This window comes from Pituophis catenifer, unplaced genomic scaffold, assembly GCF_029215685.1.
Source record: "Pituophis catenifer annectens isolate HBS135680 unplaced genomic scaffold, rPitCat1.0.hap2 SCAF_2, whole genome shotgun sequence".
Lineage (NCBI taxonomy): Eukaryota > Metazoa > Chordata > Lepidosauria > Squamata > Colubridae > Pituophis > Pituophis catenifer.
The window spans coordinates 14,874,895-14,900,431 of record NW_027256882.1 but is presented as its reverse complement, the minus strand read 5'-3'; the positions used below and the strand labels follow the sequence as shown (position 1 = coordinate 14,900,431).

The window sequence follows — 25,537 nt, the reverse complement described above, 5'->3', positions numbered from 1 at the left end:
AGTCAGCTTATTGCCCCCACAAACTGGGTCCTCATTTTACCCACCTTAGAAAGGATGGGAGGCTGAGTCAACTTTGAGCCTTGTGAGATTCGAACTTACAGTAATTGCAGGCAGCTAGTGTTAAATTACAATGCTTAGTCTGCTGAGCTATCCAGGTTCATTTAGTGACTGATGTTACAACAGACTTATGACCGTTTTTCACACTTATGACCATTGCAGCATCCCCATGGTCACACAATCAAAATTCAGACTTGCTTGGCAACTGATTCATATTTATGACGGTTGCACTATCCTGGGATCATGTGATCACCTCTTGCGACCTTCCGACATGCAGTCAACGGGGAAGCTAAATTCGCTTAACAACTGTGTTACTAACTTAATGGTTGAAGTGATTCACTTAACAGCAGTGCCCAGAAAGGTCATAAAATGGGGCAAAATTAACAAATGTCTTGCTTAGCAACAGAAATGTTGGGCTCAGTTGTGGCCATAAATCGAGGACTACCTGTATTTGAGAGGAAGCAGTCACAGCTGTCAAAGGTAGCCACATTCTTGTTCTGAAATGGTTATACAGGAAGTCCTTGACTTATAACAGTTCGCTCAGTGACCGGTCAAAGTTACAACAGCACTGAAAAAAGTGACTTACGACCGTTTTTCACCACTTATGACCGTTGCAGCATCCCCGGCATCTATAGATAAAAGTAATACAAAGAAAAAGAGAGAGAAAGAAGAAGAACTCTTCCTCCCCAGCAATCAATATTGTCTCAGCTCTCTCCATTTAACTGAGAGTTTGAGTTGCTGGTGATTGCATGCTAGCTGGGGAATTCTGGGAGCTGAAGTCCACACATCTTCAATGTCTATGGAGATTCTCAGTCATCCAGGTCACGGCTGTCCCAAAGGTGCTTTTTTAGGTAAAGCACCTTCTCATCCAAGAAGCTTCTTCAGCTCTGATTGGATGGTGGGGAATCCAGACAGAGCTGAAGAAGCTTCTTGGATGAGAAGTGAAACGTCTTCCAAGAAAAAACAGACAGTCCAGTTGCCTCTTGAAAAAGCACCTTTGGGACACACATCTTAAAGTTACCTAATTTGGAAAACACTGAAATAGACATGTCAAATTAGATAGATAGATAGATAGATAGATAGATAGATAGATAGATAGATAGATAGATAGAGCCTCGGTGGTGTAGCGGACTAAGTGCTGTTAAGTGCTAGCACTTAGCTGCCAGGTGCCTGCAATTAGTGCGAGTTCAAATCTCACCAGGCTCAAGGTTGACTCAGCCTTCCATCCTTTCGAGGTAGGTAAATTGAGGATCCGGATTTGGGGGCAATAAGCTGACTTTGTATAGAACAACACCGCTTGGGGGGGGGGCGAAAGCCCTAATAAGCAGGTATATACAAAAAGTATGCAGGCTATTGGTATAATGCATTGTAAGCCACCCTGAGTCTTCGGAGAAGGGCGGCATATAAATTGGACTAATAATAATAAAAGATAGATAGATAGATAGATAGATAGATAGATAGATAGATAGATAGATAGATAGATAGATAGATAGATAGATAGATAGGTGGGTGGGTGGGTGGGTGGATGGATCGAGAGGAGAGGAGAGGAGAGGAGAGGAGAGGAGAGGAGAGGAGAGGAGAGAGGAGAGGAGAGGAGAATTTTTATTGGCCAAGTGTGATTGGACATACAAGGAATTTGTCTTTGGTGCATATGCACTCTGTACATAAAAGGAAAAAAAAGAAAAAAAGAGGCAAAAATACATTCATCAAGAATCATAAGATACAACACTTAGTGATAGTCATAGGTTACTAATAAGCAATCAAATCATACTAAGAAGCAAACAGAACAATATAAATTGTAAAAATACAAGCAACATGGTTATTGTCATAAGTGGGAGAAATAGGGAATAGGAAGGAAGAGAATAATAATAGTAATACAGTCTTAGTAGATAATTTGACAGTGTTGTGGGGATTAGTTGTTTAGCAGTGATGTCATTCGGAGAAAAAATGTTCTTGTGTCTAGTTGTTCTGGTGGGCAGTGCCCTTTAGCGTCATTTTGAGGGTAGAAATTGAAACAATTTAGGTCCAGGATGCGAGGGGTCTGTAAATATTTTCACAGCCCTCTTTTTGACTCGTGCAGTATACAGGTCCTCAGTGGAAGGCAGGTTGGTAGCCATTGTTTTTTCTGCAGTTCTAATTATCTTCTGAAGTCGGTGTCTGTCTTGTTGGGTTGCAGAACCAAACCAGACAGTTATAGAGGTGCAAATGACATTAATTCCTCTGTAGAAATGAATCAGCAGCTCCTTGGACAGTGTGAGCTTTCTGTGTTGGCACAGAAAGAACATTCTTTATTGTGCTTTTTTAATGACGTTTTTGATGTTAGGTGTCCATTTTAAGTCTTGAGATATGATAGAATAGAAATGGATGGATATAGATACCGTAGATAGAAGAGAGAGAGAGAGAGAGACGGAGGGAAAGAGAGAGAGAGAGAGAGAGAGAGATGAGACAGATAGAAGAGATAGATAGGAGAAAAAGAGAGAGAGAAAGAGAGATGATAGAAGAGATAAAGACAGAGAGAAATAGAAGAGATAGGAGAGAAAAACAAAGAGAGAGAGAATAGATATGCAAGTATGGTCAGGATTAAAAACTGTGTCTCAAACTTAAAGTAAATTCAAGCAATTTTTCATTCCTTTCCTCCCCCCATTCTCTATGAACCCTCCTATAAAACCTTATTTCTTCATATTAGTCAGCAAAAGACAGCAACAGAAATAACAACATAACTACCGGTTTTACGAATTATGTCTACTAAACCCAGTCTGAATTTAGATTTGAGGGAAAAACAGCCTCTGTTCCTGCCACCACCAAGCCAAAACCAAATAGCCATTTTGCAGAAGGTCAGCTGGTGATGCCAGAGAAACATCTGGACGTAGGAGCAAAATGGCTGCCTCCTCCCAAAACAAAAACACACAGGAGCCACCCCGGTTCTCCCCCCTTCCAAATTTGCTTTGATACTTCCTCTACCTACCACTCAAAATGAAACTGAGTAACAAGGAGCAACAAGGAGGATAAAATCCCTCCTATTTCCAACCTCCCAAACAGGAAACGACTGGACAAACCATCCTATCCTTCTAAAAAATCCTGTAACCCTCCCCCCTCCTAAAACTGAAAAGGCTCACCACCCCTTCACTCTAGGGGTCCTAAGGGATGATCCCTTAGGCTGTGTGTGGGCCACACTTTTGGTAACTCTGCCCTACCAGATTAACTCCAACTCTCTCTTCCAAATTGTTGCATAAAACCCACCCTACTTTTGATTTTCTGCTAGAATAGCTATGCTCCTCTCTTCTCCCGCTCCTCCTCCTCTCTTCTTCTTCCTCTCCCCTCCTCCTTTTCTCTCCCCTCCTCCCCTCTTCTCTCCTCCCCTCCCCTTCCTCTTCTCTCCTCCCCACCTCTCCACTCTTCCTCCTCTCCTCTGCACTCCTCCCCTCCCCCTCCTTTATTCCTCTCTAGTCCTCCTCTTCCTCCTCCTTTCCTCTCCACTCCTCCTCCTCTCCCCTTTCCTCCTCTGCCCTCCCCCTCCTTTTCTCTCCACTTCTCCTTCCCTCCCTCTTCCTCCCCTCCTCCCTTCCTCCCCCCTCTCTTCTCTCTTCCTCCCCTCCATTTCTCTTCCCCTTCGCTCTCCTCCTTCTCCTCTCCACTCCTCCCCTCCCCCTCATCTTCCTCTCCCTTCCCCTCTCCTTCTCTCCCCTCTTCTCCCCTTCCCTTCCCCTCTCCTCTCCACTTCTCCTCTCCTATTCCTCCTCCCCCTCCGCTCTCCTCCTTCTCCTCTCCACTCCTCCCCTCCCTTCCCCTCTCCTTCTTTCCCCTTCTCCCCTCCCCCTCTCTGCTCCCCTCCTCTCCATCTCTTCTTCCTCTCCATTCGTCTTCCTCCTCCCGTCCTCCCCCTCGGCTCTCCTCCTCCTCCTCTCCACTCCTTCCCGCCCCATTCCTCCTCTTCCTCCCCTCCATTCATCTTCCCCTTCTCCTTCGCTCTCCTCCTTCTCCTCTCCACCCCTCCCCCTCCTCGTCCTCCTCTCCCTTCCCCTCTCCTTCTCTCCCCTCTGCTCCTCTCCTCTTCCTCCTCTCTCCTCCTGTCTCCACTCCTCCCCTCCCCCTCCTCTCCTCTCTTGCCCTGCCTGTTCTCTGGCCCATCTGTTCTCCCTTCCCCCTTGCTAGCCGTTACTTTCTTGTCCCACCAGAGAGCGTATTAGCCAAAAACGTGAAGGCTGCCAAGACGCTGATGATCCCTTCCTTGCTCCGAAGGAAGCACCGAGTGCATTGGAAGGGAGGAAAGTGGGCAGTGTCAGAGCAAGAGAGATGTTGCCATTTCTTCCCAGGTCTTCAGCGGGTTCTAGTCCTACTTTAGGCATGAAAAAAACTCAGAAGGCTGACTTTGGTCCGGTTACTTTCCCTCTCAGCCCAAGCAGCCAGCACAGCCGTTGGCTGGGGAATTCTGAGGCTTGTATCCAGGAGGAAGCTCTTTGCCTCGAAACAAGGGGAATAAATCTGCCTCAAGCAACCCTTTCATCCTTCCCATCGTTCAACCTTCACTCGGCTTCCCTGCGAGAGGCAAACTTTTCGCCCCAGCCTGTTGGTGGGAAGCTATTCTGCTGCGGCAGCGCCCCCCGTGGCCACTGCGAGAACGGCGTTTCTTTTTTATCACTTGATTTCTCAGAAAAGCCACCGGCCCGTCGGCGGCTCCCATTGGCTCCGCTCAGGGGATCATGCGCTTTCTGTGGGTGGAGTCGGAAAGTCCCCGCGCTCGAGGTCAAGAGTCCTGTAGCCGTCATGGGTGTTTCCTGCGGCTCTTTCCGCTCCAAACGCTGCTGCTTCTTTTTCTAATTGTCGTTTGCAAAGCAATGTTTGTGCACGCCTACTCTACAGTAAGCCTTCCAGAGTTCAGTGGCGTTTACTGCCAAATGGATGGGTTTTATTGCAAATTAATTAATTAATTAATTAGTAATTAATTAATTAATTAATTTGTAATTGATTAATTAATTACTAATTAATTAATTAATTACTAATTAATTAATTAATTACTAATCAATTAATTAATTAGTAATTAATTAATCAATTACAAATTAATTAATTGCAGCCTGAACAATTCCGATTGCTTTGTCTTTTTAGACGGAAGCATAAATATTGCACTAGGGGTATTCAGCATCGCTTAGAATGAGGTTATGTGCTCTGACTTCCCCATCTGTAAAATGGGTATAATCAGCAGGTATTAAGCATCAGTTAGAATGACACTATGTTCTCAGACGTCCCATTATGTAAAATGGGTATAATTGCTATTAAGCATAACTTAATAGTGATGATAACAGATGGGGGAAGTCAGAGAACCTAATCCCACCCTTTGTTCTGCCCCAGCTCCGGATTTCTGAGGATATTGACACACACCAACGGTCCTTATCAAATTTATTAAGTAGCAAGAATAAACAAGACCGGCAAAGGTTGGCAACCAGCCCAGAAAATAAGATATGATAAACCAAAATACTCTGATAATAAATACGAATTGTTTCTAGCACTAGCTGCGTGTGACTTAAATAGGCTAAGGGAGTGGCCAATTATCCTCAAGCCTTACTCTCGAGGAGACCTCCTCCTCCTGAGTAGCCATTCCTGCCTTTTGGCAGCCCTGCGTGCTCGAGTATTGAGGAGAGGCTCCTCCACTTCGCTCTGTCCATTTGAAGGAGCCTCTGGAGGTTCTGAAGGCCCTCGCTGAGTCTCTGCCTCTGGCACCACATCCTCTTCAGCCTCCTCGCTGTCAGACGCGAGCGCTGGCTGCGCAGGCTGCTGGCGCAACCCCACACCAGCCTCCTCGTTGTTGGGATCAGCCACGATCCGCGCAAGCCACTGGCGGGCCACAACACCCATTCTCTACACTTTCCTCCTTATTCCTAGTCGATAGTTTCTCAAACTAATTAAAACATGATTAAAAATCCATTCCCCATGCATTCAGTTTATTTTTATTAATCCAGAAAAGCCAATGAATGTTGTAATAATTCCCATTCGCCCCTCAGTTTCATCTGCGCCGTCCAAAGCGGACTCTCTTACTTCGGGTAATTACTTGTGACTAATTTCGAGCCTTTTTTTTTTTATTTATTTGATTTATATGCCGCCCTTCTCCGGAGACTCAGGGCGGCTTATAATGCGCTAAGCAATAGCCTTCAATCTTTTGTATATTTATACAAAGTCAGCTTATTGCCCCCACAACTGGGTCCTCAATTTACCTACCTTAGAAAGGATGGAAGACTGAGTCAACCTTGAGCCTTGGCGAGATTCGAACCTGCAGTAATTGCAGGCAGCTGGTCTTAATAACCAGCTTAATAACAGGGTGCCTTAGACCACTGTACTACCAAGGCTCTTGGTTTGAAATGGTACAGGGTTTTCTACTCGAGGAACGGGGTTGGACTAGAAGACCTCTTAAGATCCCTTCCAACTCAGTGATTCTGTTAGTCTGAGTCATCAGAAGACAAATGGGAAGACGCCAGAAAATGGCGGATTGGTGCAGATGGGATTGGGCTGGAGCCAACCTTGGGCATCCCGGGCGTCGGGCGCTGCCCAGTACAGGAGTGGGACGGGCTACCCCACCCCGGGCTCTTCCCCTTGTGGAGCTGGCTGCGTGGGACTTCAGTCTGTGGCAAGAGCAGCCGGTCGAGTGGCTGAAAGCCGAAAGGAGGATCCAGTACAGGGGTGAAATGTTACCGGTTCAGGAGAACCGGTAGTAAAAAATGCTACCGGTTGGGGGAACTGTATTTCAGACAATCAGCTGTGACGCGCAATTTATATTAACTAGAATCGTCGGATTTCCTGCTTTCTAGCTAATCTAAATTGCGTGGCACAGTGGATCCCCCCCCCCTCGCTGTTCTACTTACCTTTGCAGACTCGGAAGTCTTCAAAATGTTCTTTTAGCGCTTCATGGGCGTGCCTCAAGTGTGCATGCGCGTGCAAAGTGCACGCTCAGTAGCAGACTCAAAGAACTGGTAGCAGACTTCAGAGGATTTCACCCCAATCCAGGAGCAGGAGGGCAAACGGGCCCTGAAGAGCATCACATATAAACTCCGGCAGAACCACACCAGGGCGATATCTTGGCCCATCCCGAACCCTGTGCCGCCAGATGGGACGCAGCTCCCAAGTAACCCACAATGCAAGGAGGATCCTGTCTCAACGCAGGAGGTTCCCAGATGAACATCCTCTTGTCGGGGCATCCTGAGCTCTTGACTGCCTGCTCATTCCTGCAGAGCTGCCCCAAGCGCAGCTGGGGCCCCCTTCCCCGGAGTGCCCTCTGCATCTTCGATCCGGAGGGTGCCTAGCCCTGCCCCACCAGCCTTCTGGGAACCCCTCTGGGAGGGGTCCTTGGTGCTCTCTAAGCTTGCTTGTTGTCACACAGACGTTTCATTACCCAACTAGGTAACCTCATCAGTGCTTAAAAGGAGTAGGGTTTGCTCTCCGTTTATATTCATATTATATTGTAGCTCAGAGTTAATGGTGCAGGGTCTGCTTGGGCAGGAGGTTGGACTAGATGACCTACAAGGTCCCTTCCAACTCTGTTAATCTGTTGACACGAGGGATCCTGTTTGTTCCTGCAGGGCTTTCCCAAACACAGCCTGCCCCCCCACACCCCCGCTGCCCTCTGCGTTTATTAAGTGACATTGCCACGTTTTATGACTTTTTTTTTGTCAGAGTGTTAGGTGAATCGTTGCATTTGTTAAGTGATCTGACTTCTCCCTTGACTTTGCTTGTCAGAAGGTTGCAAAAGCTGATCATGTGACCCCCCCCCAGGAGAGTGCAATGGTCATAAATACGAGTCTTCTGAATTTTGACCGTGTGACCATGGGGATGTTGCAACGGTCGTAAGTCTGAAAAATAGTCACAAGTTATTTTTTTCATTGCCGTTGTAACTTTGGTCACTAAATGAACTGTTGAAGTCGAGGGCTACCTGTACTTGAAGCAAAGGTGAACTTTACAGGTAGTCCTCAACAGTTCATTTAGTGACTGCTAACAACAGCACCGAAAAAAGTGACTTATGACCGTTTTTCACTTACAACCATTCTAGCATCCCCAGTCATGTGATTAAAATTCAGACTTGCTTGGCAACAGGTTCATATTTATGACGGTCGCAGTGTCCTGGGGTCATGTGACCCCCTTTTGCAACCTTCTGACAAGCAAAGTCAATGAGGATTAGATTCGCTTAGCAATTGTTACTAATTTAACAACTGCAGCGATTCACTTAACAAGGGTGGCCAGAAAGGTCGTAAAATGGGGCAAAATCCACTTAACAAATGTCTTGCTTAACAACAGAAACTTTGGGCTCAATTGCAGCCATAAATCGAGGACTCCCTGTATTCGAGAGGAAGACTCTGGCAGGCACAGCTTTCGAAGGTAGCCACACATTCTTCTTCTGAAGTGGTTTCTTATACAGGAAGTCCTCGATTTATAACATTTTTGGCCTAGCAGGCCTCCCTGCAGCCTCCCGGGACAAAAAAATGGCCCGTGGGGGGTGTGCCCCCCTGCGCTCCCCCTCCTCCTGCACATGCGATTGGATGTCCCCCGCATGCGCCCTGCCCCTGCGCATGTGTGGCAGAAACCCAAAAATCAGCTGGCCGGCGGGAGGTGTGCACACATGTGCGGTGGAGCTGAGCTGGGAAGACAGCTCGCATGCCCACAGAGAGGGCTAGCACATGTGCCATAGGTTTGCCATCACGGCTGTACTCTTTTGTTGTATTGTGCTGGGAGGTCACTGAGGGAAAGAGAGGAAAGGTGACATGGGGGTTCCTCTTCCTTTCTAGGGGAACAAAATGGCTGCCTGCTCCCCAAAGGAACAGACAGGAGTCACTCCAGTTCTTGCCTGTCTGAGTTGATTTCGCTCCCTCACGTTTTACCACTCAAAGTGAAATCAACACGGAGGGTAAAATATCTCCTATTTCTAACCTCCCAAAACGAGCATCAACTCAGGGGAGAGAAAAACAAAACCATTTATTTTCCGCAATCAATTGTGGCTAACACAATTTTAATGTTAAAGAGGAAGCAGCCTGGCTGTGCAGTTGTTCTCATGTTCCATTTTTCTAAAATCCATAAATGGCAATCAGGAAAAAATTGGGTACATTAATTATGTGTGAAACTTTGGATGGTCAAATATATGTGAATTAACTGTGCAATAATTAATTGAAACGCAGCAAGTACTTTAGGGGCAGATATCTGAGAACGCACACTTTTTGGTGATTGTATGCTAGCTGGGGAATTCTGGGAGCTGAAGTCCACAGATCTTAAATGTCTATGGAGCTTCTCAGTCATCCAGGTCATGGTTGTCCCAATAGACTTGTCAAAAGAGAGAGAAAAAGGGAGGGAGAGGGAGAGAGAGAGAGAGAGAGAGAGATGAGACAGAAGAGATAGGAGAGAAAGAGAGAGAGATGATAGAAGAGATAGATAAAGACAGAGAGAAATAGAAGAGATAGAAGGAAAAATAGAAAGAGAGAAAGAGAGAATAGATATGAAAGTATGGTCAAGATTAAAAACTTATCACTGTCTCTTAAACTTAAAGTAAATTCAAGCAATTTTTCATTCCTTTCCTCCCCACATTCTCTATGAACCCGCCTATAAAACCTTATTTCTTCATATTAGTCAGCAAAAGACTAACAACAACAGAAATAACAACATAACTACGAACTATATCTACTAAACACAATCTGAATTTGGATTTGAGGAAAAAGCAGCCTCTGTTGATACTGCCACCAAGCCAAAACCAAATAGCCATTTTGCAGAAGGTCAGCTGGTGATGCTAGAGAAACATCTGGACATAAGAGCAAAATGGCTGCCTCCACCCAAAACCAAAACACACAGGAGCCACCCCAGTTCTCCCTCCTTCCAAATTTGCTTTGATACTTCCTCTACCTACCACTCAAAGTGAAATTGAAATCCCTGAGCAACATGGAGGATAAAATCCCTCCTATTTCCACCCTCACAAACAGGAAGCAATTTACATGAGAAGAAAAGAAGATCATTTACTTTCAGCAAATGATTTTGGCAAGCTTACGCAATTGTTAAGGAGGTAGCAGCCTGACTTTGCAATAGATCTCATGTTCCTCTTTTTTAAATCATGAAAACCCAGAAATGGCAATCTATTATCAGTGTTGAATGTTACACTCGGCATATTTATTATTTAGTTATCAAATATATGGTCAAATAATTGCAATAATCAATTAAAAGTGAATAAACTATTGAATGTTACACTCGGCATATTTATTATTTAGTTATCAAATATATGGTCAAATAATTGCAATAATCAATTAAAAGTGAATAAACTATTTTAATGAAAAAATATATCAGAATGCACACTTCTTCTTTTAGTAATAGTTTCATTGAAGATTACCGTTAAACAGATAAAGCCAACACAAGGAAAAAAAAGAAAGAAAAAGTAACCTCTAGTTGAATAGCAAGAGGTAGAAAGCAGAAAGCGATTCAATCTTGACACAGTCATTAAATTGGGGGGAGGGGGTTTCCAGGAAGGAGGCAAAGATTTTTACACAATTGATTTATTTTATTTTTTAGTTGTCTACTTATAATTTTCCGATTCTTGAACTGCAATCAAGTTTCAAGTTTCAAGTTTATTAGATTTCTATACCGCCCTTCTCCCAAAGGACTCAGGGTGGTGTACAGCCATATTAAAACACATAGATTTATAAAATTTAAAACCAAATTAAAATCAATATATAAAATTAGTCCACAAATTTAAAACACACATACACCCATGATAAAAATCATATTAGGCCAGTCCGGCTTGCTGGAACAGGAGGGTCTTAAGGGCGCGGCGAAAAGTACGCAGGTCGGGGCTAAGACGGAGCTCTAAGGGCAGCTCATTCCAGAGGGCTGGTGTCCCCACAGAGAAGGCTCTCCCCCTGGGTGTCGCCAGTCGGCATTGTTTGGCCAACAGCACCCTGAGGAGCCCCTCTCTGTGGGAGCGTTTTGGCCGGTGGGAGGTTGTTGATGGCAGAAGGTGGTCTCGTATATACCCCGGTCCTTAAAGTTATCAAGGAAGGACATGACTAAGGCTCTATCACCAACCCACTGGGACATTATTTCCTTTGGACTTTAGATCAGGCTGAACCACGATGACCTTTTGTTTTTCTTTCAGACGTCCTTGAGATCGGGAGAGAGTTAAGCCTGTGAGTTTGTTCATATCCCACCTTTATCCTTTTCATAAAGAACTCAAGGCTGAGGACATAAATAATGCTCTTTCCTTGTCCTATTTTCCTCACAACAACCCATATGATGACTGGCCCAAAATCACACAGCTGACTCTGTGTGACTCAAGTCCCATCTCTGTCCCTGAGATGGGACTTGAACTCACTGCCTCCTGGTTTCTAGCCTGGTGCCTTAAGCACCACAGGTAGTCTTCAATTTACGACCAGAATTAAGCCCAACATTTCTATTGTTAAGTGAAACATTTGTTCAGTGAGTTTTGCCCTATTTTATGACTTTTTTCCCACGGTTGTTAAGTGAATCGCTGAAATTGTTAAGTTAGTAACACGGTTGTTAAGTGAAACTGGCTTCTCCATTGACTTTGCTTGTTGAAAGGACACAGAAGGGGATCACATGACTCCAGGACACTGCAACTGTCATAAATATGAACCAGTTGCCTAGTGTCCAAATTTTGATCACATGACCACAGGAATTCTGCAATGGGCATAAGTGTGAAAAACTATCATAAATCACATTTTTCAATCCCGTTGTAATTTAATGGTTACTAAATGAACTGTTGTAAGTCGAGGACTACCTGTAGACTAAACTGAATGAATTTGTGGCTGACTGGTTTATCCTTGCTCATTTTTCTTTCATGCGTTATATTTATTATCTTTTGTTCTTGTATTGATATTTTTGTTGTGTTGGCTGACTAGAGCCTCTTACGTCAGCTGGGCGGTCATATATTCTAATTAAGAAATAAATTCCTAAAACTTTTGAATCAGTAGAAGAGGCTGAAATATGCACTGAATTCTTGCAAAATGCTTTCAAGTTTACTTTTTAAGCTTTCAAAGATGGCTAGTCCAGAGGGAGAGGGGGAGGAGAGACCCCATCCTTTTCACTCCTCCATGCCCCCAAAGCATCCCCTGTAATATGGGTATTCTTCCCCATAAATCAGGGGTCTCCCCACTCTTGGGCCACTGCACCTGAAGAGCCCAGAGAGGATCTCCCAGAAGCAGGAGAAGCTGCCCTTCTGCAAGGGGACCAGGACGGCTCTGGCCGGTCACTGAACTCCTGTCTCCGAAAAGGCCACAGGCTGAGGCTCAAAAATCAGCTGTAAAACACCAGCCACTTGGCCAACATCCTGAGGCAAAGAAGGATTTGAGGGAAAAGCAGCCTCTGTTGCTGCCACCACCAAGCCAAAACCAAGCAGCCATTTTACAGGTGGTCAACTGGAGATACTAGAAAAACATCTGGACACGGGAGCAAGATGGCTGCCTCCTCCCCAAAGGAGCACACAGGAGCCACACCAGTTCTTGCTCCTTCCAAGTTTTGCCTTGGTTCTTCCCTCTCCTCCTCCCGCTCAAAGTCAAATTGGGGCCTCTGAGCAACAAATTAAAAGGGTAAAATCCCTCTTAATCCCAACCTCCCCAAACATACAGCAACTCAGGTAAGAGGAAAAGAAATCATTTATTTTCAGCAAACAATTTTGGCAAACTTACAAAATATGTCCCATTGTTAAGGAGGTAGCAGCCTGACTGCAATTGATCTCATGTTCCATTTTTCTAAATCATGAAAATCCATAAATGGCAAGCTATTAAAAATCAGTGTTGATTGTTACAACGGTATATTATTTGTCAAACTTTGTGTTATCAAATATATGGTCAAATAACTGCAATAATCAATTAAAAATGCATCAACTATTTTAATGAAAAAAATCTCAAAATGCACACTTCTCTTAGTAATAGTTTCATTGAATATTACATTAAACAGATAAAACTAACACAAGGAAACAAAGAAAAAGAAACTCCCACCTTTATCCCCAACAAGTAAAATGAAATTTAACAACTTATCAATCTTTCTTAAAGTAAAACCAATGAACTCTTCATCCTACTCCTCATTCTCCATTCTCTATAAACCCATCTCTAAAACCTCATCTTTAACCTCTAATCTCCATCCACTCAGACTAATCAGCAAAAACCCATTAAGGCTGTTTTGCAACCTTCCTATTAGAAACTATGATCTACGAAATCCAATTTGAAATCTTTTGATCCCACAATTAGTAACACATAACATATTCTTTTCCCCCTACTCCTCAATCACCATAAAAAAAAGCTTACTGATTCAATGATAAAAGCAATAATGAAAGACCCAAAATTTATCCTGGTTCCAGCATGCAGGAAGGGCCTGAAGGGCTCCTGCTAAGAGTCCGGCCTAATTCAGAAGAAGGCTGATCCCTCTTCATTCCTCTATCTTTATGCTGGGAGCGTCCACTGCAAAGAGGAAGGGAAACATATCCAAGGGTTAGTTGGATCAAGACAACCGGAGCCTGAGAGCTGCCACAGGATCAGAGTTTGGGGGCAGGAAGACCCCTCCCCTGAGCCCTCTCCCCCAAATTCCTTACCTTCCAGTGTCTGAGATGAATAGGAAAGAGAAGAGGGATTTCCAAAGTATCTTCACCCTCACTTGTTCCTTGGACCCTAAACCCCTCCCCTCCCTCCTTCCCTCTCACCCCATATGCCCCCCCCCAGTCCACTCACCTGCAAGGAGGCTGCTAAACGGTCTGGATGCTCCCTGGATTGGAGAAAAAGACACAGAATGAATCAATGTCTTGTCCTGTGAGGAGGGCAAATCTCCCTCTTCACCATTAAACTTCTTCAGCTTCACAAACTTCTCAGAAAGACATAAAGATTTTATTAATTTATTTATTAAACTTCCATCCCACCTATCTCATTAAGGTGACTCTAGGCAGCTCACAGTAAAATTCAATAAAATGCCATGTAGAATATTTGAACCAATAAATAAAAACCACATTCCCCCATCAGATCATGTTGCCATTGTTCCGACAAGAAGATCATGTCCACTGGGCAACCGCTGTCTCGAGTCGGACCAAGGATGATCTGGGAGAGACCCACAGATGCCATGGAGGCCATGAATCCCTGGGCTGCTTCCAAGGCCAAACCCAGGGATGGCAGAGTGAAGTCTCCCAGGACCATAATCCTGGGCAAGTCCAAGTCCATGGCAATTTGAGGTGGCCCCCAGCAACTGAGGCAGGGAGGTGGCCATGCAGCAAGGAGGCTGGTACAGTAGCAACAATTCCAAGTGATCCCCTGAGCCCATCTTCAGAAATAGGGAGTCACAACCAGAATCGTTGGGTGGGAGCATCCTGAGTGCCAGAAGAGATTCTCAGATGACCACTGTAAACCCACCAATCCTGGCTGGGATCTCAGTTGGGGCCAAACCCTAAACCCAGCTGGGCATATCTCTTGAGAGAGGGAATCCCCCTCCCCTTCCAGATTCAGTCAGATCTCAGCTATCCCACCAGAAGAGTCTCCAACCACTGGGGATTATGGCATTGCCAGTGGTTTCCCCATTTCCCCTCAAAGAATTGAGGGCTCTTTCCTCCAATGGGGGCCAAGGTTCCACCATGCGGACTGTGGGCTGCCTCCTCTGCCTGAATCCAACAGGGGGAGTTTCCCTTCTCCTCTGCAGAATGAACCAGTGCAAGGAAAGAGAATTTTGTGACACCCGGCCGGCTTTCGTGCCTAAGGTGGGACTAGAAATCATGGTCTCGCCTGGAGCCCTCACCACTAAGCCAAAACGGCTCCAATTATTCTTATTATTCCACCAGAACCAGACTCAGAGGGAACCCAGGGAGGATGAATTGGGGGGGGGGGGGCGGGCTTTAAAAAGTGGGGGCTTTTCCCTCTTTTCATCCCCTCATCCACCCAAAGTCTCACAAAGGGACAGAATGGTTTTTGCAGCAGCAGCTCCCTCCAACTTACCTTGGTCTGAACTGTTGGATTTTATGTCACTTGTTGAACATAAATCTGGGGGAAAATATTTTGAAGAATTAAATAAGATTATATTAAAATTTGTATGGCAAGGTAAAAAAGCGAGAATAAAATTAAAAATGCTACGAGATTTTAAAAGTTAAAGAGCAACATTATTTTAAGATACCAGTTTGGTTATCTACAATGGAGGCGTTGAATCATCCAAATGTTATGAATATGGAAAAAATTATAAGATACAAGGACGTATTTCACTATAAGGGGAGAACTAAAAACTAAACAAGAGCTAAACAGATTAGGGAATGACCTATCATGGTGGCCACAATTACAGATACAATCCAGATATGAAAAAGATAGGAAGGCCTATGGGTTTTTATAAAGAACCACATGAGCTAGATCAGATTCTAATGGGAACAGATGAAAAATTAAGTAAGAGGATATATAATTATTTACTAACTATTAAATTGGAGGAAGAACAAGTAAAAGAAACCATGATAACTTGGGCTAAGAATTTTGGCTGTACAATAGAATTAGACAAATGGCAGAAATTATGGGATAGAAACCACAAGCACACAATGTCAACAGCGTATAAAGAAAATCTCTATAAAATGGCGCCTTTCACCTGCAAGAATAAAGAATATATACAAAGATAAATCTGTTAAATGTTGGAAATGTAGCCAAATACCAGGTACATATTATCATATGTGGTGGACATGTCCCAAAGCAAAAAAATACTGGGATAAAATTTGCATATGGCTGGAAGCTATGATAAAACAACACATAGATTTGAAACCTGAGATACTCCTGTTGGGCATGCTACCAGAAAATTATAATAAAGGCAGCAGTGAAATCTAAAATTTTTACTACCGGTTCTGTGGGCGTGGCTTGATGGTGGTGGGTAATGTTGACTGGGTAGGTGTGGCCAACTTTTTTTTTTCTTTTACTTTTAAAAGCATTTTTTCTACAACCTTAAGAGGTTGTAGAAAAAAATGCTTTTAGAAGCCTCTGGCAATCAGGCAACTCAGCTGGGATCGACAGAGGCTTTTAAAGGTATTTTTTTTTCTACAAGCTCTTCAGCCACAGAGGTTGGACAGTAGCCAGGATTGTATACGCACAATACTGGAAAAATGAAGAAACCCCCACAGATGAGAATATAATAAAAAAAAATACTGGAATGTGCAGAAATGGATAGGTTAACATTAGAAATCAAAGAAAAAGAAGACTCTGAATATTTTAAAAAGTGGGGGGCTCTCCTCTTTTCATCCCCTCATCCACCCAAAGTCTCGCAAAGGGACAGAATGGCTCAGGCAGCAGAAGCAGCTCCCTCCAACTTACCCTCGTCTGAACTCCTGGATCCTTTGTCACTTACTGGAAAAGAAAGAAAGAAAAAGAGGGTGAGGAGGTCTCTCTCTCTCTCTCGGCTTATAGGTGGAGAAGCTCAGCTCTTTCTGACTCCAGCTCCCTCCCTCCCTTTCTCTCTCCCATACAATCAAAGACCCACAAATAGATGGAGAGAGTTTGGATCAAACTGCTCTGACTAAAAGGCATCAGAAAGAATTCACACAAAACCAGAAGGCAGAGCTGATCTAAAAAGATACAGATGGATCCAAAGTTTATCTTCGTAACTTGTTCGTACTTAGTGAGCCTTGTGATAGGAGACCAAAAGAAGATCCAGCTGGCATCCCCCAAAGCTCCTTTTCCCTCAAAATGTCCCCTTTTGATCCCTGATTGTATGGAGCTTCTGACTCCATTTGACTCTCAAGCCTTTCCTTTCTGCCTACTTGGAAAACAGGGCATTTTTTTTCACTCAGAGGGACCTTCTCATCCTCTTGAAGGTTCCTTCTCCCAGATGTTTCTCCTTGAAGACTCCACTTCCAAGAACAACCTGCCTGTAATGAAAGGGGGGCCCATCTTCCCCAGCCTGGTTCTTAGGATAAAGAGGAAGATAGCACACACAAACATACATACACACACCCCTCTCAACTAATGGTGCCCCTGGTCCCTGCTCTAGGTTGGAAATTACATGGAGAGGACAAATCACTCACTTGGTGCTGCTTTGTAGCCAACTTGACGTCTCTCTGAAAGGATAAAAATCAGTGAAAGCTCAAAAGAATCCACCAGAGATCACCCAATCACTCCCTCTGTAGGGGAAAGAACTCCAGGAGATACTTCACAGACCTTTTTTCCCCATTTATAAAGACAGAAAGATCTTCAAATTACAAATGTATCTCCTGATTTGCCCCAAGAGAGACCTGCTGCTTCTGAGATGGATGGATGGGAGTTATGGGAAGCACAGCAGCAGTTGGGAGGGGGGGAAGATTTCCATGGAAATCTTTCTCTGCTGCTCTTTGATCAAAGCCTTTGAGAGGGACAGAACTGGGATGCCTCTTCCCAACTCAGAAGAAGACAGGACTGCCTGAATCTCAGACTCAGCTGAATCGAGACTGGAGTCCCAGCAAGAGGCTGAGATTTCAGATGCTCCCCAAGAGGGCTGGGAAAACAGGACTTCTGAAGCTGATAAGTTTCCCAAAGGGAGAGACTTGGGGGGAATCTCCCCATCTTCCTTCCATCACCCCCCACTCCAAAAGATACTTACTGAGGAATACCAGGATCCCAGCAATCGCACCCACCAGGACAAGAGCAGCCACAACGCAGCCGATGATGATGAGCCCCAGGTTGGATTTTGAATCTGTTGGTTCTGAATGGGGAGAAAGAGCAGATCATTGACGGAGAACCCCAAACAATCCTCCCAATCAGGGAAGAGACCTAAAGAAGTGAAAGCTGGAAATACCCAAAATTAAAAACTCCATGGGCTCATTTTTGTGTCCTTCTCAAGGTAAGATGAAGACGCCTTGCTAACCATTGTTAGAGGACGTGTCCTCATGACGCTGCCTCCTTCTCACCCCAGCCCAGCATGAAGGCAACTGAATTCATCTTTGGCTTTTCCACTCAAAAACAGCCGTTTGCCACCTTGTGACTCATAGCAGCTTGCAAAACAAAAACTTCACCAACACAATGTAAACAAAATTTGTTTTTAAAAAAACACTTCTTTCTTTTTTTATAGGCTGCAACCTTGGAAGTCCAGTGTAAAAACCGTTAAGGACACTTCTGAGCATATACAGAACTCTTTGAGAGAGGGATTTTTTCCCTGGTTTTTATACTGAGCCTCAGGAATTCACATATCATGTCATAATATGATTGGTTGCCGATTGGCTTCCAGGTGCAATTCAAGGTGCTGGTTGTCACCTTTAAAGCCTTTCATGGCTTGGATCAGGTTATCTGAGGGACCGTCTCTTGCCGGTCACATCTACCCGATCCATCAGAGGGGGGAGGCAGGGAATGCTGCGAGTCTCATCCACCTAGAGAGATACACCTGGTGGGATCCAGAAGAAGGGCCTTCTCCGTGATGGCTCCCTCTCTCTGGAACATCATTCCCCCCAGAGATTAGAATGGGCCCCACTCTAACTCTCTTCCGGAAGGCGCTGAAGACCTGGTTCTGCCAGTGGGCCTGGGGAACCCAGAGCGGGATGGAGCCCATTAAATGGCTCCTGTGATCTGCTGTCGTCAGGGCGGGGGGTGGGAGTTGGGGGGTGATTTTGTTATATTGTACTTTATTAATTTATTTGATTCTTTTTGTTAGTTTTTGTTGTTTTAAATGTGGTTTTATATTCTGTAAACCGCCTTGAGTCGCCATGAGCGAATAGGCAGCAATATAAATTCAATAAATAAATAAATAAAATAATGTGTAGTTCTCTTTCGTAGAGCAGCAACACATAGTGACCCTTGACCTTTAAAGCAGGAAACCCTGTTAGTCTCTGATGGGAAAAAACTCATACTTGGGAGCCTCTTTTCTAACTCCTGAAGCATCAGTCCACTCTCTGCATTTCCTGAAGGCAGCTGCAGTTCATCCATTTTAATCAGAATTTGCCTTCAGAAAAGGGGCTACCAGACTCTTCCTGATTCTTGTACTTTAGGAACTGTAAACAAAAGCAAATCTCTTTCTGGTGCTCAGCATAACTGCTGCTTTTCTGTTGGGGGCAAGAAACAGGGAAGGCCTCAGAGAGGATCTAAGGGCATTTCATCAGGATCAGCCAAGTATTGTGATGGGATTCTGTAGTTTCCATCACCTGAAGTCAGTTCTATGGTCTGGTCCCTGCAGCTTCACCAACCTCCAACACTGGAAAAACCAATGGCTTAAAGCTCAGGTATATTCACACCTGGTCACAATTGGGGTCAGATTTCTCTCCCACAACCCTCCAGGCTGCCAAAGAGCCCAGCCTTCCCCTCCCTGCAGCCTCTCACCCTTCAGTTCCAAGTCCAGAGGCTCCTGCAGGCTGTCATGTTCCACGTGGCATCGATAGCGGTCTCTCTCTTTGGGATCAATCTTGACACTGATCCAGTAGTGGTAGGTCCCATCAGCATTGGGGGCCACAGACGCATGGAGGGTGTCCTGCAGCCAGACCTCCCCGTCCCTCATCCAGGAGGCATCGATCTCCCTGGGGTAGAAGCCATCCAAGCGGCAGACATGCATTTCCATCCCATCCTCCTCCTCCATCCTTCTGCTCACCGTCACCTTTGGGGTCTCTGCAGAAACGGCACCCCCAGAATTAATTCTGAGCCCCTCCAGAGCCTGGAAGGCGGATCAAAAAATTGAAGGGGCAGGAAAGTCTCCCACTACTTAGTTTCAACCCAAGGATTTGCTGCTGATCCACACAGAGACTTGATCCTGGCCAGCCACAACTACATCTTGCAAGGGCAGAAAGTGCATTTTATGTTAATGGATGCCCAGCAATAGGAACCAAATAGAACTTCCTGCATCCTGGAGAGGGGCTGGGAGGGGAGGAGAAGGATTCCTTTCAGGGCAAACAGGCTGCAGACCAGGGACCCAAATGGGCTGAATGTGTACAAGAAACCGGGCCATAAAGGAGGAAAGTCCAGCCTGGACCCAAATGCTCACCTGTCCTCTGCAGTGTCTCATTTCCATAGGACAGGTACTTCTCCAGCCACTCAATGCAGATTTCCTCCAGGTAGGCCTTGTTTCTCTGATTGTATACTGAATCAGCATCCCATTTCCTCTGGGTGATCTGGGCCTGGGGGTCGGGAGCCACCCAGGTGAGGGTCTCTGGGTCGAAGGTGAGGAAGGTCCTCCCATCATAGCCATGCTGTTCAAACCCTCCTTTGGTCCCGTCTGCACAGACTTCACAGCCAAACATCCTCTGCAGTGTGTGGAGGCCTGAAAAGAGGGACAGGAAGATGTTTTGTGGAGTCCCCAAGAGAGACAGAGACCCCCCCTTCCCTGTTGGGACCCTGAGACAGGAGGAACACAGTGAGAAAAGGGATAAAATGGATGGAAAATAAAAGAAATACGTTTTTCCCTATGAAGCTATTCAGGTCCCTCTGGATGAGCCTTGAGATCCTCCATATTGGACCTTTTAGGTCTCCAGACCCAGCCATCCTCCCATGTTCCCCTCCATCTTCTCCCTCCTCCAAAGGCTCCTTCTGGGCAAAAGGAGAACAAGCAGCACCAGCCTTGCCTCGGATCCTCAGAGGCTCAAATCCTCCATCTGGACTCTCAACACAGAGCCAAAAGCTGGAAGGGAGATGACAAGGAGACCCCTGAACATCCATTGAAAGGCTCCAAGAGAAGCTGCTCAGAAGCTTTTTCCTCAGGAAACCCCCACCCTTCCTTTCTCCCCCCATTTGCCTCCTGGTACCCTGATCATACCTTCCACTGAGACTTTTGCATTCTCACAAACCCAAAACGGGGGCTCTGGTTCCCCATCCCCAAAATGATAAGAGGATCCAATTCTCACATCCTCTTTTTCCCCAGAGAGAAGCCAAGTAAGGGAGCCTTCAAGGGGTGGTGAAATGCTACCGGTTCGGGCAAACCGGTAGCAGTCATATGGCCCGGGTCGCAGAACCGACAGTGACCGCAGGCTGGCCACGCCCCCAAACCAGTCCCCCAGTCACTGCTTGCTCGCTCTGCCCCGTTTCTGCAAAGGCAGAGCCCCTCCCAGCAAGGCAATCCAAAGAGGGGAGGGGGATGCTGCAGAAAAGGCTGCCTTCCACCCGTGTCTCCCATGCAGGTTGTGCGGGGCTTGGGGCTCCAAAGCAGCCCACTCAATTCCCACCCGGCCACCTGCCTGCTGGCGCCACTCCAGGAACTGGGCCCGCAGAGTCTGGCACTCTGGGGGAAGGAGGCTCAGCCGCAGCACTGCTTCCTGGTGGGGAAGAAGTGGAGCAAGAGGGGTGGGAGCCACTGGTGGGGCAGCAGCCCCCCCATGCAGGGAAAGAGGCAGGCCCAGCCATGCCACCACGATACCTGCAGCACTTTCCCTTCGGCCTGGGTGGCGGCGCTTAGCTGGGCAAGCCAGTGTGGGTAGCTCTTCATCTTGCTGAAGAGCAAGTCGTCACACTCTGGCCATCTTCTGGCCAGAGCAGAACATGGCGTGGGCGGAGAGGCCGAATTCCTGTGGGAATCCAGTGGGCTGCTTTGGAGCCCCAAGCCCCGCGGAGCCTGCACAGGAGGCACGGGTGGAAGGCGGTCTTTTCTGCTGTATCCCCCTCCCCTCTTTGGATTGCCTTGCGGGGGGTGGGGCTCTGCCTTTGCAGAAACGTGGCAGGCGGTTTGTACGGAGGATTGGCGGAGGCGTGATGCACAGTCCTCCAGGATGGAGAGCGGAACAAGAGAATTCTTTGAGGTTCGCTTGGGCAGTCAAGTCAGATGGCGGAGGGAGGGCTTCAGAAGGGCAGAATGTGCAGCTCTTCACTCTAAAAGTGAGTGACGTCAAGTTGGCCACGCCCACCCGGTCACATGACCACCAAGCCATGCCCACAAAACCAGTAGCGAAAATTTTTAGATTTCACCACTGGACCCTTCCCCCGTTCCTCTGCTTCCCAAAGGAATGGGGGAAGTCAAGGGAATTGAAAGACTCTGCCCTCCCTAAGGGAAAAGGTCAAGAGGATTTCGCCTCTGAAAACACCCCCATTACTCTTAGAGTTCTGCGTGTCTGAATAGTCCACGCTCTCAAATTCTCCGGAAAGAAAACCGACAACCCCATTTTCCCCTTAGTGTTCAAGGGAAAGAAGGCCTCTCCAATTGCTCCCCTTCTCCATCCTTCATCATTGGCCTGGGTCTCAGAAGTTCGATGAAGCCCCTGATCCCCACCAGGAAAATGGCAATTGCCAAATCTCCCTTTGGTTTGCTGGGATCAGAAAAGGCGCTGGAGTATTAAAAAGTTTTAATACCTGTAACCTGCACAGAGAATTTTAGTTATGGGCCCAGGATAAAGTTACATTATTATTATTTTTTTAAAAAAAGAATAAATATATTTTTAAAAGCCTTTTTAAAAAGTATGGCAGCAGCCTTTCCTTTGGGAGGGACCTTCTTTCTCCCCTCCCCTGTTCCTGGGGTGGGGAATATGGGGCCAAAGGAGCCCCCTAACCCATCACTCACCTTTGCTCTGATTGTAGCGACTCCTCAGAGTCTCCAAGCCTTCTCTAAATATCTCCTCATTGTCACGTACTCCCCGGGTCTGAGTGTCCCAGTATTGGGGGTTGTCCTTCCCCACCTTCTCCATCCAGGAGACTTGAGGCGTCATCCTTCGGCTGTTGCTATCATAACGAACAAAGACCTGACCATCCACATACCCCACAGCGACAAAGTGGGGCTGTCCCTGACCGGGGTCCTTGATGGAGGTGTAGAAATACTTCATGGAGTGGGAGGAGGCGCCTGGAAGGGACCGAGAGGGGCAGAGTTAGGGGGGGTTCAGGTGACGCCACAACCTCCCTGTCTGAAATACACAGAACCGAGTCGAGAAACAAGCCGGATCCTCCCAGCACCAGAAGAAGCCAGAAAGAGCCACCAAACCTTGCCCCAAAGTAGGAAGGAAGACCCAGGCGGAGTTGTGGTGCTGAAGGCAGCCAGGAAGTTTGTGAATTGATCTGATCCAAGGCAAATGCTGCTTTCTGACAACCTCCACATTGGGGGAGGGAAAGAACTGCGCTTGGGGGGGGGCACCAAGGTAGACTTGACTGACCTCTGGAGGGTCCACCCCTTATCCTGTGTGTGTGTGTGTGTGTGTGTGTGTGTGTGTAAGGGGCAGCAGAATCCAACGCATGCTTTGAGGTCCCTTCTGAGAGGGGCCAGAAGGGGAGGGGGAGCAGATGAGAAACAGGTAAGATTTAGGGGGCTGAGAGAGAGAGAAAGAGAGAGAAATTTCTTGGATAGATCCCCCCCAGCAAAAGAACCGCCCCCGAAGGGACTCACCGAAGCAGCTCTCCCGCAGGGCGACCGTCACCAACACCAGGAGCAAAAGGGGCGCAGAGCGCAGAGCCATCCTGGCCGCGATCCTCAAACTGCCTCTCAGCTTTCCGGAAATTGCAGGCCAACGAAGAGACGCCCCGGGTGAGAAACAACGCAACAATCCAGAGCAAGCCGGCGATTGGCCAAGCTCAACCAGTAGAAAAAAAGAATCCCCATGTCGTCATTGTTGCTAGGTAGACGTCCAGGCGCAAACGGCCAGAGAGGAGGGGAAAGGAAAGCGAAAGTTACCATCAGGAAATCCCCGTCCAGGGATTCCGCCTTTTGGGGAGAGGGGCAGAACTGGAGGGGGGGGGGTTGCTGGGAAAAGAGGGAGGGTTCTCTGGGCCTGAGGGGAGGGGCGCAGGCGAGGAGTGGGGTGGGTGAGGAGCCTGCGTCCCTTTCAGGCTCCGCAGTATCTCAGCTGGCTATTTGGGGAAGGTCGGAAAAAAAGTAATAAAATGGCTGCTCCTTCCTTTGCTGCTTCTGAGACCAAAATAATAATTAACTGTTCCGGCTACCATCCTTGTTATTATAATTGCCAAATTTAATTGATTTTCACACTCCCTGCGATGAGCAAAGTCTGAGCGTCTAGGGAGATTCTCAGTCATCCAGGTCACGGTGGTCCCAAAGGGGCTTTTTTCCCAAGAGGCTCTTTTTTCAAAGAAAAAACAGAAAGTTCAGTTGCCTCTTGGGGAAAAAAAAAGCCCCTTTGGGACAGCCAAGTCTGAGAAACATAGAAAGTTGTTTTTTTAAAGGGCTTCAACCGTTTCCTGCTGACTTCTGGGTCAGCCTTCGGTCTTCCAGCATGTGCAGAGTAGAAATTGAAGGGTGCAAGGGAGGTCTCTACAGGTAGCCCTCCACTTACGACCACAACCGAGCCCAGAATTTCTGTTGTTCGGGGAAACATGTGCGAAGTGAGCTTTGCCCCATTTTACAACCTTTCTTGCCTCCGTTGTAAAGTGAATCACTGCCGTTGATAAGTTAGGAAGCCGGTTGTTAAGTGAATCTGGCTTCTCCATTTTACTTTGCTTATCAGAACGTCGCAAAAGCGGATCGCATGACCTTGGGACACGGCAACGGTCATTAAGTATGAACCAGTTGCCCAGCGTCTGAATTTTGATCACCTGATCATGAGGATGCTGCAAAGGTTGTAACTGTGAAAAATGGTCGTAAGTCTCTTTTTCCAGCACTTGACTGAATCTCCTCCTCCTCTCTCTTCCACCACTTAAGAAGGGAACTCCTCATGGTCACTTGATCAGGATTCAGAAGCTTGGCAATTGACTTATATTTGTGATGACTACGATGTCCTGAGGTCATGTGATCAACTTCGATGACCTTCTGAGGTTTAGTTGAGCTGGGAAATCCCAGAGGGATGTTCTGCCAGTTGCCTTGGTTGCCAGAGAAGACAGCTTCTTAGGGAGCATCAGTGGGGAGGCTGCCAGCCACACGATTTTCTGGTCTCTCACATGGGATCTATCGGGGTGTGGGTGGGTGTATCCCCAATTTACCCCCCTCCTCTTTCGAGGCTGCTTTTCTTTTCTGAGGCTGGAGAACTTTTTTTGGCTGTTCGGGCTCAGTGGCTAAGATGCCAAGCTTGTCAATCGAAAGGTCGGCAGTTCAGCGGTTCGAATCCCTAGTGCCGCGTAACGGGGTGAGCTCCCGTTACTTGTCCCAGCTTCTGCCAACCTAGCAGTTCGAACGCACGTAAAAAATGCAAGTAGAAAAATAGAGACCAACTTTGGTGGGAAGTTAACAGCCTTCCATGTGCCTTTGGCGTTTAGTCATGCCGGCCACATGACCACGGAGACGTCTTCGGATAGTCCTGAATCTTCAGCCTTGAAACGGAGATGAGCACCGCCCCTTAGAGTTGGGAACGACTGGCACATATGTGCGAAGGGAACCTTTACCTTTTACCAATCTGGGGAGTTTCTGACGGAAGTGAGGTCAGGTTAGATGTTTCGATGTGCGCATCTTCAAAGGGACATACGATGTGCTTTTAGAAAAAGGATGCTCTTTTGAGGACAATAACGTTCAGATTTTGTACAGGGAAGAGCGATGCTTTGAGAGAGGGGTTCTTCTGGAGACCAGAAAAGCTTGTGGCCGGCCTTCTCCTCCCTGATGCTTCCCAAGAAACTGTCTTCTCTGATGGTGGAAGATCTGCCCTCTGGGGTTCCCCAATGCACCACAATTGTGAAGGTTGTGAATTGGGGGCTATCCTGGAGGAACGTCC

The 25,537-nt window shown here is 46.6% G+C and overlaps 1 protein-coding gene across 1 annotated transcript in view; it reads right to left on the bottom strand.

Annotated features, from left to right (window-relative positions):
* LOC139311786 (antigen peptide transporter 2-like) overlaps nt 1-23,427 on the bottom strand; it is a 75,690-nt gene extending 52,263 nt beyond the window's left edge. The window contains exons 1-4 of the mRNA XM_070936300.1: nt 23,272-23,427; nt 22,459-22,734; nt 19,960-20,235; nt 19,305-19,586 (exon numbers count right to left, since the gene is read on the bottom strand). Of these exons, the coding sequence (XP_070792401.1) occupies nt 19,305-19,586; nt 19,960-20,235; nt 22,459-22,734; nt 23,272-23,341 (904 nt within the window). The 5' untranslated portion in view covers nt 23,342-23,427. The remainder of the gene's footprint in view (nt 1-19,304; nt 19,587-19,959; nt 20,236-22,458; nt 22,735-23,271) is intronic.
* Nucleotides 23,428-25,537: the final 2,110 nt, after the last annotated feature.